The 17,309-nt window shown below is 42.0% G+C and overlaps 1 protein-coding gene across 19 annotated transcripts in view; it reads right to left on the bottom strand.

Moving 5' to 3' along the window:
- Nucleotides 1-17,309, bottom strand: part of SYNE2 (spectrin repeat containing nuclear envelope protein 2) — a 300,242-nt gene that overhangs the window by 201,334 nt on the left and 81,599 nt on the right. For all 19 annotated transcript variants that reach the window (XM_074996338.1, XM_074996337.1, XM_074996346.1 and 16 more), the window contains 9 exons: nucleotides 16,621-16,838; nucleotides 16,252-16,327; nucleotides 14,614-14,732; nucleotides 13,859-13,982; nucleotides 12,016-12,173; nucleotides 9,644-9,791; nucleotides 5,973-6,580; nucleotides 3,380-3,556; nucleotides 2,431-2,581 (listed from right to left, as the gene is read on the bottom strand). In XM_074996338.1, coding sequence (XP_074852439.1) covers nucleotides 2,431-2,581; nucleotides 3,380-3,556; nucleotides 5,973-6,580; nucleotides 9,644-9,791; nucleotides 12,016-12,173; nucleotides 13,859-13,982; nucleotides 14,614-14,732; nucleotides 16,252-16,327; nucleotides 16,621-16,838 — 1,779 coding nt within the window. The remainder of the gene's footprint in view (nucleotides 1-2,430; nucleotides 2,582-3,379; nucleotides 3,557-5,972; nucleotides 6,581-9,643; nucleotides 9,792-12,015; nucleotides 12,174-13,858; nucleotides 13,983-14,613; nucleotides 14,733-16,251; nucleotides 16,328-16,620; nucleotides 16,839-17,309) is intronic.

The raw sequence follows: 17,309 nt of genomic DNA, 5'->3' as shown, positions 1-17,309 counted from the left end.
TCTGAAGACAGAGTAAATTAAGAAGTTTTACAGTCCTGATTATATGCTAAGGGAAATACTTCCGACTGATTCAATGATAAATCATAATGCTGTCTCCACCTATGTGGATTTCCAATAACGGCCCAACCCAACATCTATGGAAATTTTGGGCATTGGATTAGTCTGCCTAAATCCTGTACACTGCTATGAAAATACCATCTTTACGCTTTAGGATCTCATTCTGGCATCTCAACTTAAAGCTCACACCTTCCGAACACAATGCCCCTTTCCTCAGGCTGGAGCATTAGTTCAACAACACTTCCATCAGGAGCTAGCTGCTTCTTAAGCATTTCTTCTTCTAAGTATTCAACATGTTCCACACTTGCTGTGACATATGATAGTTATAATTTGAGCAAGTCATATCTCTGCTCCGTGCCTCAGTTTCCCATTTGTAAAAGGGGGATAATGACACTGACCACGTTTGTAGAGCATATGGAGAACTCCAGATAAAATGTGATGTGTAAGAACCAGGCACTATTATGGTTCTATGCATACAATTAATATTAATGGTATGGGAAGGCATGAACTTGGACTTACAAGAGATACATGGACTGACAAGGAGACCACTGGAGAGTGAACGCTTACTTCCTTTGTATCAGTCATAATCTTTGGAGTGGTGTCAGCTGACACATACATATTATTGTGAAGGCTTAGCTAGCAGACATCATATTTGACAGAGCGTGGCTCCTGAGACTGACATTCTCAAAGAGGAGGTAAATCCTTCATACCGAGTGTGAGCCAGCAGGAGTGAGAGTTGAAACAGGAAATTATGGGTTCTCTTAGTGCAAATGCCCTCCCCACACAATCCACTCTGGAAATGGCTTCAGAGGCCAAACTCCAGACTGAAGAGGAACTCCGAAGTGCTGTCTACGCAGCTATTTTAGAGCCCTATCTTAAGCCCAGCTAATTTACTTCTTGGGAGGCTTGATCCCATGAGCTGTGCAGACATACCACCAGAGGTGCAGCCCAGAATCTCACCCGAAGTGTCCCTGCTATTCCTTTGAGCAAAGAAGGAGAGCAATTAGCTGGGTGATATGTAAAGACTGTAATTCGGATTCTCTCTTAGGGTAGGTCTACACAGCACAGTTATTTCAAAACAACAATCCTAGCATCTACATGACGCACCTATTTCAAAATAACTTTGAGAGTGTTTGCCTTATTTCAAAATTGGTAAACCTCGCCGCAGAAGGAGTAGTGCCTATCATAGTGTGTCCAATGGCTCTATTTTGACAGTCTGTATCTGTAGATGCTGTATTTCAAAATAGCTAAGTCCTATTTTGAAGTTCATTTTGTGTGTAAGCAGCCTTATTTCAAAATAAGCTGTTCCAGAATAGCTCTTCCAGAATTGCTTATTTCGAAATAAGGCTGCTGTGTAGATGTACCCTTAGGCTATGGTTACGCTATGGCACTCTGTCAACAGAAGTCACTGTCAGGAGAGTTTTCCCAACAAAACTTCTGTTGACAGTGTGCAGCCACACACAACCGCACTCTGCTCTATTGACAAAGCAACTAGACTGCCCGGCTGCTCTCTCAACAAAACAGGAACCCAGAAGCACATATAGACAGGGCTGCCCATTGTTACAATGCCTTGTGTGTCGAGAGAAGCTCTTCTCCTCTCCCCCAACCCCCCCACAAAGCAGCCAGCCACACAGCTTTTTTGTTGGCAGAATCTGTCTACAGCAGCGGTATGTCTCAAAGCTTTGAGGCAGAATGCTGCCAGCAAAAGAGCTATGTTTTGTCCAGATACTGTTGACAAAATGTATTTTGTGTGCGCCTAACTCCACAAATTTTGTTGACAAAACCAAGGTTTTGCTAGCAAAACTTGGTAGTGTAACCATAGCCTTAGAGTATAGGCTTATATCAGAATATTCTCTCAAACAAGAGGGAAATAATTATCACATGTACAATTATGTTCATTACAAGGGTTTGTTTTTATATATCTCAGTAATTTAAAAATGTCTGTTGAGTAAATAACTGAACTTGCTTTGCTTAAGTATTTAGAAGTCATGCAACAACAAGGTTTAAGATATAAAAAGAGTGGAAAGTTGGGAGGATATTTTAAACCAGTATAGCTGAAATACTTGCCCCACTGATGTCACTAGGAGTTTGGGTACTGTCTTCAACTTGGCCAGGATTTCACCCTGTCTCTATGATATTTGCATTAAAAGTCACACACTTTTAAAGTGAGTTTAGTTTACTGTACAAAATTAAAGAGAGGTCTACTGAAAAAAACCTGGTTCTGCAATCCACATACTCCAAAACCAGACCTACGTCTCAACTTTGCAGCTTCATCCTTCACCTATAATGGGATAAATAACTCCCTCAAATTCCTGGCAGATCAAATCTGGATTTAAACTTTTCAGAGAGAGCCTTTACCTCTACAAAACTCACCTTTGTTATCATCCTCTGCAGATTATCTTTCCCCATATAGGAAGTCTGCTGAGAGAGGACACTCTCTTGTTTCTGGATCATGCTTATCAGACTATTTTTGCAGCTTTGGTATTGCTTCAGGAGCTCCAAAACCCTCATGCACTGGTCCTGGCTGTTCAAAAACAGAAAAATTAACTCCACGTACAAAGGACCAGCCTCAACCCTTTCTCTTTCCCACACGTTAAAGTGACATTATATTAATAACTTACATTTATATTGCACCTTTCAATCTGAAGGACCATTTCACCCACCAGTGGGATAAAACCCAACAGTGATTCATCCACACAAAGCAAAATTTCACAACAGTTTTGGACAAGAAGTTAAAAATACCACCACCAACTGACACTGCGGGAGGAATTCAGCACACAAACTGTAATTATGGAGGCCACTGGTATTAATTTAAGGACTGTCACAGGACCTTTAGGGTGGTATTTTCAAAGCTGCTTAAGAGATTTGAATGCAGCACATAAATCCTGCACCCACCTTTGGAAATACCATTTTTACTGTTTAGGATTTCAGTCTGACATTGCATCTTAAATTTCACAACCTCTGTGGTACAATGAGCCTTTCCTCAGGCTGGAGCACTAGTTCAGTATAAAGTTAGAAGGAAGTGTAATCTCTTGACTCAGCATTACTTCCATCATGAGCTAAGTGTGTAAGAGCTCCTTGCTCCAAGTACTCACTATGTTCCACACTTACCTTGACGTATGATAGCGTTACAGAACTGCAATAACAATTTTTAAGTTACTTTTTTCCTAGTTCTACTACTACACCAGTAATGTTTTCTTTCTTCCCCTATGTAAATTATTTATTTTGAAATCTCTCTGTTTAAGGCTTTTTTTCTTTTTAATTTTATGAGATATATTATTATACAAATGACCTGCTCAAAATTTTCATTTGTTCCCCTTACCATTCAGCAAGTGATAGTTTTGTATCCTCCCATAACCTTTCTGTAACTGTGCACTGTTCATTTACTTCTCCTTTTGTCTCTTCAATCTGTAGAAGCTTGTTAGCAATTTCTCGTATGGATTTCATTTCAACAGCATACGAACCCAATTCCTGTTCCAATTTTGTTAATGATTTTATCCTTTATTTGAAAAGAAATAAAATGTAGCCTTATATTACAACAGATCATAGAAGGTTTTCTCCAAATGTAAGTATGAGGTTTCTTTGAAAATTCATCATGAACACCATAGATTAAATAAACTAACATTAAATGGGAAATAACCTTATTAGTTCAGCGAGTTAAGGCTATGCACTGATATCTTATGCTCTTTCAAAACAAAAAGCAGTCAAGTAGCACTTTAAAGACTAGCAAAATAATTTATTAGGTGAGCTTTTGTGGGACAGACCCACTTCAGAATGTCAAGTTAAACTATTAACTCAAACTTCTGAAAAGCAGGAAATACAGAGTTAGGGTAAATGCCTATGCAACCTTAACTCTGCCCTACTGAAAAAGGCAATAGCTACCAGGAATTATGTGCACGGGTCCAGCTGCACTGCTTCCATTAGGTGTAGCTACACCAAATGGGTGGAGTAGGTTGGAAAAGCTACGCTGGTGATATGAAAACTGGGTCTGAGTCCATCCATCTGTCATCAAAGGAAACACGTCCACGTGTATCTTGAGGTGCCAGTCATTTCAATACAGAATTGTACAGGCTGTCTCCATTGCAGCCCTTCCTCCTAGGACTGTCAACCTTCTGATCTCTTAACTTTTAAAAAAGATTTTTTTTTCCAGGAGCTGTATCTCAGGACCCCCTTAGTGAGATGGCTCCAAATCTGGATCACCAGCAGAACCTGCAAAATGCAAGGGCTAGCCCACTGGGGGTTCTAAGCAGGAATATTTTGCCCCTCATCTCTCCCACATACAACACACTCTAGTAATTAATAGAAGGCCCTTTGAGCTGCTTGGAGCCATAAGCAATTGCTTAAGATGTGTCTATATGTGCAGCACTGCAACAGTGCAACTGTACTGATGCATCTTCACTGCGGCAGTACGTTTGTTGTGAATGTACTACGTGGATAGGAGAGAGCTCTCCTATCAATGTACTTAATGCCACTTGCAGCAGTGGTTTTTATGTAACTTATGCCATGCAGAGCGAGTACTATTCACACTCCTGAGCAATGTAAGTCTCGTTGACATATGCTGTCACATTAAGGTAGACCCAGTCTACTTACACCTATGACCAATGACCCCCTGAGCCACTCCAAACGTCAAAGCAATCCAAGTAATTCTAGAGATTTCAGAATACTTAGAAGACTCGATTTTAAAACAGAAAGCTGGTGTTAACTTTACCTAATTTGCAGAAGGGCCAGATCCTCAGCTCATGTAATTTGACACAGTTCTTCAATGGAACTGTAACAATTTACACCATCTGATGGTCTAATCCAAAATTTCATAGTCCAGTAGGTTCCATATAAATATTATTTGTTACAGTACTTTCAACTGTTAAGTGTGACTCAGGATAACTTAAAATCTCGTTTCAAGTACCTTATTCAATGAAAAACAGCAACATTTGGATATCATCAATAAAGCAATGAATATAAATTTGTATTGATCAAAATTTATCAGATTCCCCTGTGAAATATGGAAAAATCAATTTTCCTAAAGGGAAGCAATGAGCCACCTCAAATATATAAATGTATTAAATTAATTGGCATAGATGCAGATTATTTTAGAAAAATTCTAAGTTTTCCATGTGTGATATGCATTAACTTTTGATGTGCAAAGTTTCTAAAACACGTGTGCCACCATTTAGCAATATATTTTGTACCTCTACTTGGCAACATTTGTAAACTGCAACCTTACAGCTATCAGAGGTGGTCACTGGAGCCAATGACTCAACCTTCCCACCCCCCTCAAGCAAATGAAGTCTGTGTCTACACTACCACCCTCCTCCGAAGGGAGGATGGCAATGAGGGTGTTGGGAGTTTACTAATGAAGTGCTGCGCTGCATAGGCAGCACTTCATTAAGCAAATTCCGCCCCCGTGGCAACTTTGAAGTACCAGCTCACGTCTAGCCGCAGCTCACCCACCGGTACTTCGAAGTCCTTTTACTCCTTTTTGAGGAGTAAAGGGACTTCGAAGTTGCCCCGGCACTTCGAAGTATCGATGGGTGAGCCACAGCTAGACGCGAGCTGGTACTTCGAAGTTTTAGTTGCCGTGGGGGGGATTTGCTTAGTGAAGTGCTGCATATGCAGCAGAGCACTTCATTAGTAAACTCTCAACACCCTACTTACCATTCTCCCTTCAAAGGAGGGTGGTAGTGTAGACAAGTCCAAAGTGTAGTAGCATGTAGTTAAAGAAGCAAGAAAGCTTTTAAAACTATGCAGTCCCTGATCTGACATGATAGTTGGCCAACTTCAATGGAACTATGCTGATGCTTAAAGTTACACACATATTTATGTTTTTTGCTAGATTGAGGCCATAGAGACCAAATCAACAGAACTTACCGAAATTATTAAATGAAGATCTTTTTAAAAGAGCCAATAAACATGCTTACCTTTGCTGGACAGCTGGAATAGTTGGGTCCTTCAAACCTATTTTATTAATCTTAATTTGTACATCTTGAATATTTTTTAAGAGTTCATCATTTCTTGTGGAAAAAATCTCCTGCATCTCATTTTCTTGGATGAGTTCCTGATTACTTAGATGGAAAAAAGCCTTGTGTGCCTTTTCAGATAAAGCTGCAATGAGCTTTTCACAGCAAGTTCTTCCCCCATATTCAGCATCTTCCAGATAGATATTGACCACCTGCAAGCGTTCATCCAAACATTTAGCCTCTTCTTTCATTAGAGAAAGTTCTTGTTGTACAGCTTCTTTTGATGCACTTCCTTGTACCACAGGTTTGTCAGAGATTGAAGAGTCTGTTGCATGATCAATAGAAAGTTTAATTCTTCTCAATGAGGCCAAAAAAACTTCCAGTTCTTTGAGGACTGTTTCGCTGACCTGCGTTTTCTTATTCATTTCTTCAAACTGCTTTTTGTATTTCTGCATAATCTCACATGCTGCTTGCAAATCTATTAGGTTGAATTCCTCTCCTGTTGAGCTGTCCAAGCTTTCCAGTTGTTTGCATAATTCAATCTGATTTACGATGCAGCTCTGGACCTTCTGAAATTGACAGAACCACAGCAGGGTGAGCAAAATGGAAGAATTGGTATCTCATATTCCAAGCAAACTCTATGCCTGCAATCAAATAGACTGATCCAAAGTAAGTCTGACATTAACAGCAAGACAAAGCATGTCCTCAGGATTTTGCTGCTTGGCCTTTTTATTAAATATACCCTAAATATTAACATAGAACAAATATCTACCTCTGGCTTCTGAAGAAATAAAGCTGTGACCCAAGGATTTCTTGATGCCAAGTGGCAGATGGCACAGGAACGCTCTGGGTGTGACATCTACATACTTGTCTATCACAGAATGTTATGTAAGGTATCTAATGAAAGTCTGTATCACAGCGAACATCATTATCATTCCAAGGTGGTGTGTGTAAAACATGCGAAATGTGCACACACACTAAAAATTATGTCTTCTAAGTCTGTGAATTAAGCCAAGTTACCAATAGGTAATCCATACATTCCTAGCAGTCAGAGGGGAAGAGAAGCTTATCTCACTCTGGTTGGTCACGTGCAAATTAATTATTGCATCATTTCCAGTGTATGCTGATTCATAGTCAGAGCTAAATGCTAATCAACTGACGGCCGAGGTTGCAGAGAAAAACAAAACTGGCAGGGGTTATCCTGGTTAGGAGTAAGACTATGAACAGCTGAAACTATATCTGGGGTGGAGGTGAACCCCATGGGTTCCTTCAGTTGGTTCCCCTTGGAACTTTCAGTTGGCAAGAAGCAGCCACCAGTGGGTTTGATGATACAAGAAGGGATCTCATCAACCTAGTATAAAATGTTGGTAGGAGGATTTGGGGCAAGCCATCTTACAGGCAACTACGAAATGCCTTGTCAGTCAAGTTTAGGCTCTAGAAAGCATGTTATGATTTTGTTTCACATGCATCCAGTTCCAGTATTCTCATTTGTTACCATTTGAATCTTTGTTCTTTGATAATAAACTTACCCTTGTTTTTTTCCCATCTCTCTCTTTTTCTATGCCAGGTGTTGCCAGAGTTCAGTTTTGCAAGCTGGTGTGTACTAAAACTGCCCCAACACATCATCATGCTTCTACATTCTGTGCTAAATAATGATCCCTTGCTCTCACAGACCATGGGAGGCAGACCAGCTCTCACTTACAGATAGCACCCCAACCTGAAAAAAATACTTGCCACCAAACACACACCAGAAAAGAAACACTAACCCAAGCACCAATCCCTGCAACAAGCCCTGTTACCAACTCTACCCTAGCAACATCTTCCCTATTGACACCGTCATAGGACATAACCACACCAGCCATACCATCAAAGGCTACTAATGTGTTGTTAGCCATCATGTGCCAGCAATGCCCCTCTGCCATGTACATTGAACAAACCAGACTGTCTCTATGCAGAAGAATAAATGGACACAAGTCAGACATCAGAATGGTAACATACAAAAACCAGCAGCAAATATTTTCACCTCCCTGAACAGACAGTTACAGATTTGAAGGTTGCCACCCTCAAGCTAAAAACGGCAACACCAGGCTGCAACGTGCACCTACTGACCTGGAATTCACATGCAAATTTACCACCATCAGAATGGGTTTGAATAGGGACTTGGAATGGCTCACTCACTCCCATAAGTAATTCTCCACTTTAGGTACTCTTACCTTCCTATCCACATCTACCCTGATGAATTAGCTCTGACGTAACACTTCCATCTCAGGACCCATAATATTTATCTGTTTTATTCTTTTCCCTTCGTACACCTGATGAAGTGAGTTGCAACTCATGAAAGCTTATGCCATTCTAAAATTGTTATTCAAGGAGCCACTGGACTCCTTGTCTTTTTTTTTTGTTTGTTTGTTTTGATGAACCAGACTAAAATGGCTGCTCTCTGCAACACACTGTCATGCAAGGGAAAAAAGGACAATTAGCTCTTTGTGGGTCCCTCTCATGGACCAAAACAAGAAAGCAAGACTGGTCAGGAGGAGAACCATCTTGGACTGACCAAAACCCAAAAGAATTCTTTAAATGGTGAGGACACAGGGATTTGCATGTAGATGTATATTTTACCATGGATATATAAGTCTCCCAGAGTGACCAGGTGTCTGGTTGTCAACCAGAAAGCACAGTCAAAAAAGTGATGGGAGTCTGATCAGATCAATTGACTGGACACCCAAAGTCCAGTTACTGAAGTTGGGGAGATGGGAGGGCACCAAGTCATCACCTGCGCCAGCCCCTAACTCAGCTGAGACTGCCTCCAACCTGCATTGGGCAGCTGCAGCTCCCAGCCCCAGCTCTGCAAGCAAGTCCTTCCTGACCCACATGGGAAAGGAGGACAGAAAAGAGGAAGGAAGGGAAGAGCAGCAAGCAACGGAGGAAGGGGGTTGGGGGGAGGAGCAAATGGGGGTAGGGCTCCAGGGTGAAGAGGTGAGGCAGGGGTAGGGCCACAGGGGAAGGTTCTGGTACTAACGAGTTAGATTGCAACCACCCACAACTATTTGCAATTTGGGAATAATTTAAACTGTCAAGCCAGTGGCACTGCTATGGGCATCTGCATGGACCCACAATATGGCAACATTTTTATGGCTGACCTAGAATGTTTCCTCTGCTCCCATCCCCTAACACCCCTTTCTCTACTTATGCTACACTGATTACATCTTCATCAAATGGACCCATGGGAAGGAGACCTTTGAAGAATTCCACAGAGATGTCAACAACTTCCACACCAGTATGAACCTCAGCCTTGTTGTTTTTGAAGTTACAGACTAACAGAGCTACCACTCTAAGACTTTGATAGGAATGACTTATGAGCAAAAAGGACTATTTGTGAATCCATTTTGAAGAAGCACCTTGGATGTACGCTCAGGTACCTCTTCCTCAGAGAGAAGAGGGCAACATGATGTTAAGAGTCAGAAGGGTTAAAAAAAAAACCCTCAGATTACAGGAAGCTATTTCCAAATCCCTGAGTGGGAAGTCCCATGCAGTTATCCAGCTCTTACACGTACAAATGCCTATTTTTGCAGTGCTTCACTTGGTACTCACACTTGAACACTGATATGTGTGGGATCTGTGCTTTTCCTTACCTTCAGTTCTCCATAAATGAGATCAATATTTGTCAGAGTACATTGCTGAATGTCCCTTTTGTGGAGTTGCTCATCTGAGTCACCCAGATAAATGAATTCATTTTCTATTGGCAAAACAACTTCCAAAGCAATCTTTAAAGATTCCATTCTACAAGAAAGGTAAATAAACATTAAGAGGAGAAGCCAGCAGGAAAAGGTGCCGCATATACTCCAGGGCAAAAGGCATCATTTTATTATAAAACAAAAAATAGCCACCCAATAGACTTTGGGAGCAACCTCCTCCCACTGGTGTCAACAGAAATTTTACCACTTACTTACACAGGAGAAGGCCAAATCCCATTGATTTTAACTGAAAGATTAGAAAAAGCAGTACTACAAAAGTTGGTGGTATTATAAAGTAGTCTTATAAAGACAGAGATTTGTGTATTATGGTTCTTGGTTTAAGTATCTTTAATTGCCTATGGCTTGTGTGTATGCATATACACACGGGGCTGTTTCTACACAGGTCACTTCCTTCAGAAGCGGCATGCTAATACACAGAGGGAAAGATGCTAAACTCCCCGCACCTCATTAGCATAACGTCACATGATTTGGAGTCTGGAAGACAGTTCTTCCAGACTCCAAAACGCCATGTAGAAGCAGCACAGCCCCCAGAGGCGCTTCTGGAAGGAAGTTCTTCCTTCTGGTAGCGCCCCCAGGGGCTGTGCTTCTACACAGCATTTTGGAGTCCAGAAGAACGGTCTTCCGGACTCCAAATCACACGACATTATGCTAATGAGGTGCGGGGAGTTTGCATCCGTGCCTCATTAGCATCTTTCGCTCCATGTATTAGCATGCCGCTTCTGAAGGAAGTGGCCTGTGCAGAAACAGCCAGGCTATGCCTACACTTGCATTCCTCTTTTGAAAGAGGTATGCAAATTAGGTAAATCAAAATGCAAAAGAGATGCAATTTTGCACAACTGACACCTTATTTGCATATCTTATTTCAAAGCAGTTTCTTTCGAAAGAAAACCAGTGCAGACACTGCTCTTTCGAAAGTTAACCTCACCTTTGAAAGAATCATTCTTCCCATAAAAAAAGAAAGAAGGATTCTTTTGAAGATGGGATTTACTTTCAAAAGAGCAGTGTTTACAGTGGTTTTCCTCTTTCGAAAGAAGCTATTTTGAAATAATATGCAAATGAGGTGTTCTATATGCAAATTTGTGCCTCATTTGCATACCTCTTTCAAAAGAGGAATGCAAATGTAGACACAGCCACACAGTGTATATTTTGCATAGTTAGTATGTTTGTATGGTTAAGTTGGGAAATGCCAAGGTTGGGGCAGAGCATGCAATTCTAACTATGCTTTGCAATGCAAAATATAAACTATATCAATGATTTTCAAACTACAGATTCTGACCCAGTACTAGATTGCAGAATGCCAGGCACTGGGTCACCTTGTTGTGAGCTGACCAGTGAGGATACTAAAGCAGGCTGTCTACCTGTCCTGGTATTGTGGACTGCGCTGCACCCCAGGAGCAGACAGCTAACGGGTTTGGGCCCAGCAGCCAACAAGAGCTGGTGTAGGGAGCAGTACCTGTGGGCAAGAGTAGTGTGCAGAGCCTCCTGAGTACCTCCACCTAGGAGATGGACCCGCTGCTGACTCCTTCCTGGGCACCATGCATACTGTAGTTACAGGATAGGCAGGTAACCTGCCTTAGCACCTCCACTATGCTGCTGGACGGGAGCCACCAGAGGTAAGGCTGTGCCCAAATCCAGAGCCCCCTCGTACACCTTTCATCCCAGGCCCCAAACTGGAGCCCACACTCTAGTCAAAAGACATAGTTATGTTGGGTCACAGGAATGAACTATTTTCTTCAACTGGGTCACAGAGGGTGTGTCTACACGGGCACAAATCTTCGAAATAGCCATGCTAATAGCCATTTCGAAGATTACTAATGAGGCGCTGAATTGAATATTCAGCGCCTCATTAGCATTAGGACGCTTCTGGCCACGGTGCTTCGTGGCTCCACGTGGGTCCTTTTCAAAAGGACCCCACACCTTTCGAAATCCCCTTATTCTGATCGGAATATGGGGATTTCGAAAGGTGTGGGTCCTTTTGAAAAGGACCCTCATGTAACCGCACCGAGCCACGCGCTTTCAAAGCGCCGTGGCCGGAAGCGTCCTAATGCTAATGAGGCGCTGAATTGAATATTCAGTTCAGCGCCTCATTAATAATCTTTGAAATATGGCTATTTCGAAGATATGTGCCCATGTAGACACAGCCAGAGATAAAAAGTTGGAAAACTACTGTACTATACAACACATTCTTCAATTGTATGATGACATACTATTTCCCAAATAGCACAATATCATACAATGCCATTTTATACCTAGCATGTAGAATAATCTGAAGTTCACTCCACTCTCTGTTAAGTCTGTTTCGTGTTTCAGAAATAATAGGCTTCCCTGTGTCATCCATAAGATCTTCCAACTTAGATGCCAAAATTTCAAACTGTGTCCAACAAGAATTAGCTTTGCTCTCAATGACCTAAAGGAAAGTACATACGTTTAATTAATTCAGAAGTCATCATATTATACATACTGGTCAATTTTGAAAAATTACCTTCAGAGGTGTTATCTTAGAAAGAGCTGGAAGCAAAACATATTGTTAAGCTGACTACCACTTCCCTGTATCAGACCTTTTTGTCAGCTGCTGACCATTTTGTCCAAGCTTTAGTGATTCTTCCATGCCTGTTGTCTGCCTCAGGCTTTTTTTGCTTTATAAGTTTCAGCAAAAATGATCCAGCTACCTTTCAGAACAAAATATTACAGAAAAACACATTGTTTTACCTATGTTTACAAAAATTCTTATACCCATTTTGCTGTGAAGCTACAGTGCCTCCAAGTTTTGTAGCAAGGATTTGAAAGTTTGCACGAAGGTCAAATCTGCTTGATACCACCCCTGTGAAGAAAATCACTCAATTTGGAATGATGTGGCTTGCATATTCGGAGTGGAGACTTGTTAAGAGTTCAGCAACTAAATTCTATGACGATTCCATCTGCAGTAAAAATGCTTCACACCCTAACAGATCTTACTTGTGACTGGACTACATGTGCAGTCAGAACCGTCCCATCCATATAAGGGTTCAGGGCAGCTGCCTGTACTTTTTCTTTTTTTGGTGGGCGGTGAGGGGCGGGGGCAGGCTGGCAGCTGCCTCAACTGTCCTACGATGGATTCCAGGGAGACCCAGAGGATTACCTGGAGTGGGATGCCCGATGCAGGATTGCAGCAAGGATCTGCCCCCTGTGCCCCCGCTATCAATGGCAGCAAGAAACAGCCTGCTCTGCTCCATTCCACCCTGCCGCCCTATCCCAGCCCTCAGCACTCGGCTTCATCACAATGGCTGGGAACAGAGTGCCCTGTCTCTAGGGCACGCCACTTCCCACTGTTGCAGAAAAGAGGAAAAAAGCAGGCTGGGAGAGAATGGTGGGATGGAGCTGTGCTGTCTGCCAGGCCACTCCGACTCCCACCACCATGGTGAGGGCAGGAACAAGACAACCCCTGCTGCCGCCCTGCACCAGGCCCCTGTAAGTCCTGGCTCATGTCACCTGAGAGAGGAGGTGGGAAGGGGCAGTGTGTGAGTGAAGCAAGCAGGGGAGGGTCTGCATCAGGGAGCCCACTTGGGTCACTGGCAGGGAAGTTGCCGCAGGCCCCCCTAGGGATGACCCTGTGTGCCAAGCTCAGAAAGTGATTGAAAACGCTCTAGTCCAGGATGCAGCTCTGAGCACGATTTTCCCTGTAACTCTTTCTGGTGACCAGGGGCCAGAGTGGCACCAGGTGGAACTGAGAGCCAGGAAACACTGTGTCCTGTTCTTTTCAACTTGAATGTTCTTTTAACATAGCTTTGTGTGCGTGTAGTAATTACAGAGCATCACAAAACAATTCAGATCCTCTCCAACTACAAGAGTACTGGAATCATTTTGCTTATTAGGGTCCAAACTCTCCTGCTGGCTGCACTTGCACAATTCCTCTGTCATGTAAGGCCTCAATTTTGCAAAGACTGGAAGCTTCTTATGACTGCTGAATATCCTTGACTTGTTGAAGCCACTTGCAGGTGGAGATGTGCACTACCCCTCAAAGTATGCTCAGTACCCTGGGAAATAGCCCCTCCCCGCAGCATACCATACAAACTGTAGATAAGCAGTGTGTCCTTCAGAAGGATTGATAGTTACCTGCAGATCTAGCAGCTTATTCTGGAGGCAGGAGCTGTCTTTTATTTCATCCGGAAAAGCAGACTCAGCTTTCTCTCTGACACTTTGTAAATGAAGGTCCAGTTTGCTCCGTTGTGTATCAAAGCTAGGAAAAGATGCAGTTGTTCTTAGACCCTATCAACTTTACTGTAGTTGATAATAAGAAGGGGAAAATAACTGGGGTCACGACATGCTGAATGACTGCTTTAAATTTCCATTACTTTAATGGCAATTTGAGTAATTTCAGCAATTTGCTCATGTGGTTTTTTTTTTTAGCCTAAACTCCAAATTTTACATGACTAAGCCTTTGAGTTTAAATGGAGTAATTGCTTATCTAGCTACTTGATCTATGTGGGCAAATGCCTATTTTCAGGCTCAGACATATTTTTGTATGTGTAAAAACAATAAATGTACAGAAATTTGGCCCAGTGTGTTTGGCTTTGACATATTCAGGCACATATACACACACCAAAAAGCAAAATGTTCCTTTAACTAAGGTCGAGAAAAGCACAAAAATCATGAAGTTCACTAGTTTTCTTCTTATACAGATCTAATTTATTTTTGCAACATTAAGATATGACTGTGATGGACTCCATCATAGGAGAAACAAACAAACAAAATTAGAAGACTAAGTAGAGAACAGATTTCACCACAGCCAAAATAGTCCAGCTATATGAAATTTCCAGTTTACATACAACTTTTTAGTACAGGGAGCATATTTTACCATTAAAAATTACCTCTCTAATAAAGTCTGTAAGGACAAATCACAGTCTCTCTCAAATGTCTTTGTGCAGCTTTCACCATTCTGTTGTTTGACATCTGATTCCAGAGTAACATCTGAAACTGGACCTGATAGCTAGTCAAAAGTAAAAATCAGTTAAGTTGATAACTTCATTACCGTATATCTATGACCTCTGCAACATCAAAAGACATATATACACACTGCAGAAAGAAACTATCAATCACTTCTTCATGTGAAACACACCCAACTGCTGAGAGAAGAGGCTCCATTATGAACATAAGATTCACTTAAACTAGATTATTCAGTAAAATCATAAAATTATGATGTATACGTTTTTGCACTGACTGTACACATGCAACACTTTAGCTATCAGCAAAGCAGCAGATTCCATCATTACACAATGGACAGCATTTGTAGTACAGTGTGAGAGCTTCCTCATTACAGTGATACATACCACTGAAACCTCAACAACCTTAACAGATGCTTCCTCCATAGCCTCAGCCATTGGCACTAATTCAACGGACACTCAACCTGACCTCTTTGTGGAGGTGTCATGGGGTTCTGGGGTCCCCAAGCACTGCACTTTGTCTGCAGGCAGGAGTGACTTTCACTCAGCAGGTAGAACAAGAAGTTTATTAGTTGACAGAGGCACAGCATGGCACAGAGGTGTTAGTAAGGCAGGCAGAGACAGTCATTCCAACACATCTTGGGGAGAGGAGCCCAAAGGGTGCCCCATCTGGTGTCTAGTCTCCCCTCAGCCCAGGCTGGCTGCCTTCCTTCTGTCCCCTTTGCCTCCAACTGCCAGCTACGATTCAAAACACAGCTCAGCTCCTCCCTGCTCTTTGTTCAGGGACAGAGGTGTTACCTGCCCGCTTAGGATACAGCCCCGGGGGTCATCCTTCGCTGCTGTGAGCTGCTCAGCCTGTCACATACAGATCCAGTGTGATTCTCATGTACTCACCCTATACTCCATCACAGTAGGTCACCAGCATGTTTTTGGATGTCTTGCTCATGAATACCACGCTACCTCTGTACATCTCTGGGCATCTGACCTGTCACCTTCTTTGACCACATACTAAAACAAGACCTCTTCCTCAATGACATTCAGCTGCCAACAAACAGTTGTATCCCTCTATCCTAGCAATTACTTAATAAAATTATGCATAATTTTTATTTTAATATTCATTAGAAGGAAACTCTCCAGATCCTTTGTCATTTTTCATCTCTTTATCCCCTTCAGTTTGTTCAGATTTTTTGGCTATGGAGGGTCCCAAAACAGAATGCAGTATTCTAGATATGTCTCCCACAGTGCATAGAGGCTGAAGTTCCTCCCTGTCAAGAAGAGCACCTCAAGGACTTGGGTCTATTTTGAGAACTTAAGTGGAGTACTTGAGCCCCACTGTAATACAGAGAGATGTAATAACTGCTCTCTGCTCATGAGGCAGAAGGTGTCTTTTATTATACCACTTCATACCACTCTAGATGAACAAATGTTTGCTAATGGTATGTCTTTAGCCATCTGTTTTCAATGGTTTAAACATAATAAATCCTGCATCTTGGCTGGGGTCAAACTGGATGACCCATGCAGTTCCTCTTGTCTGAACCCGATGAAGCTGTGATCTGGATTACATACCTCTTGAGTTGAAAGTATATCCACTAATTGGGAAGAATCTTGGGTTTCTTCATTTTCAGAAGCAAGTACAGAGCCCCTAAGATTTAAAAGAAATTTCAGTTTAACAACAACTAGTGAATGCAAAGAAAAAAAATGACGGCAATAATGCAGTATATATTCAAAAATAAAAACAAATAAATACTGCAACTCTGCCAAAGATTAACATGTCTTAACATGTCTTAACATGACACACACTAGCTTACTAAAATATTTTAAAAGAACAATTACGTGAGAAGAGCATACTCCAGATTATAATCCTGCAACAGCAGGAGGATGGTCTAGATTTTATAGTTTTATGGAGATACGATAATTGTGCTGCAAAATACTCACCCTTGTTTAGATGCATGACCACCTCTAACATGGGACAGCAGAGTTATGTAAGCATCTGCTGCACACTTTTGAAGTTGTTCTTGCTTTTGTTCACACTCTGTAATTAGCATCTTTGTTTCCTGGTGAGTTTCTTCTGCAGTCAGTTTTTCGCACATTGTTTTAAGAACTTGTAGGCAGCTGCTTAGTTTCCCCAGGCTGCCTTCTGAAGAAAAGAAAGCCTACATGAAGAAAAAAAATGTTCAATTGTAACAATGAAATGTTCAGACATTGTTATATTTGGTGTTCTTATGTCATATAAGCGCACTTTCAGCTAAGGTTATCGAACCACACTGGAGACAAATTAACTCTCACAGGCAAATGTCAGCCCTATTTTACATCTCAAAAAGGTTAAGAAGAGGTTAAAGATCAGCTTTTTAAAGGTACATGCTGTATCTCCCTCCTCTGGTACCCCTCTCCGGGCCTGACCAGTACCGAATGAGAGAATTTGCTGATCTCTCTGGTGGCAGCAAAGGGGCTGGCACTGACCAAGTGGAGACTGGAGTGGGGGGCAGTGCTAGGGAGAAGAGGCAGGGTGACTGCAGGCCTCCCAACCCCACTCCTCCACTCCCTCCCTGAGTTTCAGCTATTTGCAGCAATGCAGGAAATCGGAGATGGAAGGGGAGGTTTTTCCATGTCAGTGCTCCAGCCTA

The sequence above is a fragment of the Carettochelys insculpta genome, chromosome 6 (assembly GCF_033958435.1).
Source record: "Carettochelys insculpta isolate YL-2023 chromosome 6, ASM3395843v1, whole genome shotgun sequence".
NCBI lineage: Eukaryota > Metazoa > Chordata > Testudines > Carettochelyidae > Carettochelys > Carettochelys insculpta.
Note: the sequence above shows the minus strand (reverse complement) of the source record. Positions and strands in the feature narration are given on the sequence as shown.